Source organism: Tupaia chinensis, unplaced genomic scaffold (assembly GCF_000334495.1).
Source record: "Tupaia chinensis unplaced genomic scaffold, TupChi_1.0 Scaffold142914_1, whole genome shotgun sequence".
Taxonomy (NCBI): Eukaryota; Metazoa; Chordata; class Mammalia; order Scandentia; family Tupaiidae; genus Tupaia; species Tupaia belangeri.
Genome location: NW_006202759.1, coordinates 64,914 through 68,448, shown reverse-complemented (window position 1 = coordinate 68,448; position 3,535 = coordinate 64,914). Strand labels below are relative to the sequence as shown.

The 3,535-nt window shown below is 40.3% G+C and overlaps 1 protein-coding gene across 6 annotated transcripts in view; it reads right to left on the bottom strand.

Moving 5' to 3' along the window:
• The window catches only part of STIL (STIL centriolar assembly protein), an 84,121-nt gene that overhangs the window by 15,705 nt on the left and 64,881 nt on the right, over positions 1 to 3,535 (bottom strand). For all 6 annotated transcript variants that reach the window (XM_014582228.2, XM_006163762.3, XM_006163756.3 and 3 more), the window contains one exon: positions 1,954 to 2,119. In XM_014582228.2, the coding sequence (XP_014437714.1) occupies positions 1,954 to 2,119 (166 nt within the window). The remainder of the gene's footprint in view (positions 1 to 1,953; positions 2,120 to 3,535) is intronic.

Sequence of the window (3,535 nt, the reverse complement as noted above, 5' to 3'; positions counted from 1 at the left end):
TGCATTAGACACATATAATATCAGGCAGTTCCCAAACTTTATGGACTACTTGCATGATATTTTCAAAGTTATTTGCATGTATTATACTACATTAACTGCTTTTTATTAAATTAACTCACACTTTAATTTACCTAGCCTCGTCACTGCTATGATATCACAGATTTGATGCACTAATTACATTTTTTCCTTTTTAAAAAAATGCCAGAAGACGTATGTGCTTACCAGAGGAAGAAAGCACCCCCTCTCCCCGACGAGGTGTGGTCACACTGCAGTGCCGGCATGTTTTTTTTTGTTTGTTTTTGGTTTTTTTTGAGAGGTTTTTGTTATAGGGTACGTGTACTCGCCAGAGAGAGACCAAAAGCGAGAAATCACCCCCAGGGGGGATGGCCATGCCACAACCCCTTCTCCTCCAGGATCTTGGGGATGCACGCACACACATGCTCCTGGTTTGAGTTTAAGCCACCGGGTCCAGAATTCGAACCGCAGTCGACTACATGGGAGTCCAGCGACGTAGCCATTAGGACATCTGCTGGTCCCAGCCCAGCATATTCTTTAAGGCACTGGGACTGAGATTCGAACCATGGTTGGTCAGGTGGGATTCAGCTCCCATAACTACTACACTAAGAGGCTGGTCCTATTTTTTCTCATATTCATTTCTCATTCATTTATGAAACATGAATTACTCATTTGTATACAACCCTAAATCATCTTTGTACTATGAGCTATATGCCTCCTACAAATATATAGGTTTAGAGAAAGAATATAAAATAATAAGTAGTGGTTTAAAGAAATGGTTAAAGGTCTAAGTGGTTAAGGGAGTTGAATCCCACATGGCAGACCACAGTTTGAACCTGATCCTGGTGGCTTGGAAAACGTGCTGGGAGGATGAGCATGTGTGCCCAAAATCCAAACGGGATGGACAAACGGAGAAGGGACTGCCATATGACCATGCCCCATGGCGGGGGCTTTCTCTCTCGCCCTCTCTTTTTCTCTGGTGAGCACTTGTGCCCTGTGGCAAAAGAAATGAAATGGCTAAAACCAAATGGCAAATCTGAGTCAAAACAGTTTCCACTCTGAGGATCTAATTCAATGATTTTTTTGAACATCATCATGAATCTATGAAGCCATAAAATATTTGATTTCTGGGCCAATAGGTAGCATGTTAAGGTACAGAATTCCCACGTGGATGACTGCAGTTTGAGTCCCAAATCTGGAGGCTTGAAAATCACACCAGGCAAATGTGTGTGCATGTCCAGAATCCTGAGAACAGAATGGGAGAGAAGAGATTGTGGCATGGCAATCCTTCCTAGGGGGTGGTTTCTATCTTTCCCTCTCTGTCTCTCTCTGGCAAGTGCATGTGCCCTATGGCAAAACAATCTGTATCATGTTTCAAAACTTATTTTTCCAATAATTTCAGAATTCAAACATGTGAATGATGTCATTCAATTATCTTTTACTTATTTAGCATATATCACAATTCAGACATGTTAGGAAATGAAATACCAATGGTGAATAAGCTATTTTTCCAGATTCTAAAAAGCTTAAAATTTTGTGACAGACAGAAGATAAGCAACTATAATAAAGTACATGATTTTACAAGAGAACATAGGAAGATATTACAGTTCTTGCTTTGTTTAGTTAGCTCGTAATACCTACAACTTGATTGTCACATCTCCAGCACACACACACACACACGTTTCCCTAGAAAATGTCACTCTACGGCCTACAAAGGTAAGACTCCAGCAGCTATGTCCCTGTTACGTGTTTCTCAATACCCTTATCACTGAACCAGGGATTAAAATCTAATCCAAATCACGCCATCCAGGTTCTCTGATATTTGAAATGGGACTGGGGAGAGATGGTTTGTAATATGTGGCTAGAACTATATAGCACAAACTTTGGACCTATTAGTCAGCCATATTTAAAATGTAAAAAAAAATAAAATAAAATTACCGGTGCTCACAGCAATGCTTACACTCTTCCTCATCTGCAAGCCTGGAGAAGACTGTGCTTCCATGGAAACCAGCTCCATTTGTCTTGCAGCTTGCCCTGTGTCTTCAACAATAGTTGTCTTAGGGGAACAGGACTTCAGAGACTGTGCCTCTAATAAACGTTGAATCTGTACAAATTAAAAATATACTTTAAATTGACAGTGACGTGAACAACAAAACTGGCAGAGTTTCATAAGAATCACAAAGTATTCTAGTAACAAATAACAGGCTTTTAACTAATATATTTCAGTTAGCATATACCATGTTATAGTCAAGGTAATAAAAATAATTTTCATTAGTTATTAAGAAGAAGCACTTTAGGGGGGGATAGCAGGTGGCAGAGGTTATGGCATTATAATTCCAAATGGCCAACTTGCTTTCTCACTTTCCCTGTCTCTCATTCTGGTCAAATTAAAAAAATAATAACACTAATAAATAAAATAAATAATTCTTAAAAAAAAAAAAAAAAAGAAGCACTTAAAGACTAGCTGGTAGTGTGGCAGTAAGGCAGCTGGAGCTCACGTGGCCAATTGTGCAGTTCAAGTCTTGAACCCAGTGGCTTGAGAAACATGTCAGGGGCAAAAATATGTGTACCCAAAATCTCTAAAGGAAGACGAAATGGAGAAGAGATTGTGGTGTGACCATTCCCCATGAGAGGTTGCTTCCTCCTACCCTCCCACCTCAACCCTATCACTCTCCGACTAAGTATAAATTTAAAAGTGAAACATAAAAGGTATTTAGAATAGAAAATTGACACCCATGTAGAAAAATCTGAAAGGTTAGTACTGGGGGTTGGAAAAGTCTTGATACATTTTTACATAGAAAAATATGTGGGAACAGCAGTTGGCGTAATGCCTATGTTGCTGAACTCCCATGTAGTCGATAACAGTTTGAGTCCTGGACCCGGTGGCTTAAACTCCCGCCGGGCACGTGTGAGTGCGTGCCCAAGATCCCGAGAGGAGAATGGAGGAGAAGGGATTGCGGCATGGCCATCCCTCCTAGGGGGTGATTTCTTGCTTTCTGCCTCTCTCTCTCTTTCCGGTGAGCACACATGCCCTATAGCAAAAACCTCTCCAAAAAAAAATCAGGGCATACTGTGATTCTATATACTAAATACTCAACATTTGATACAACATCCTTTCTACAAAAGTTAATAAAAATTGACCATGTTGGGTGATGCTAAGAAACTGGAAATCAGTAATAGCTAATACTTCGTAAAACACCATGCTATGAGCTCTTATGTGTGAATTTTACAGCAACCCCATGAAGAGTGTACTACCATCATTAAACATATCTTTTACAGGTTAAAAAAAAAACAAAAAAAAACTTGGGCCAGCAGGCAATGTAGTAGTTAAGATGTTGGACTTCCCACATGGCCTAATGTGTTTGGAGTCCCAGACTCAGTGGTTTGAAACGCATGCTGGGCACACTTGCATACATGCCCAGAATCCTGAGGAGAATGGAGAAGGGATTTCAGTGTGACCATCCCTTGAGGGAGGTGATTTATCATTTTCTGTCTGCTTCTCTCTCTGGCAAGAGCATGC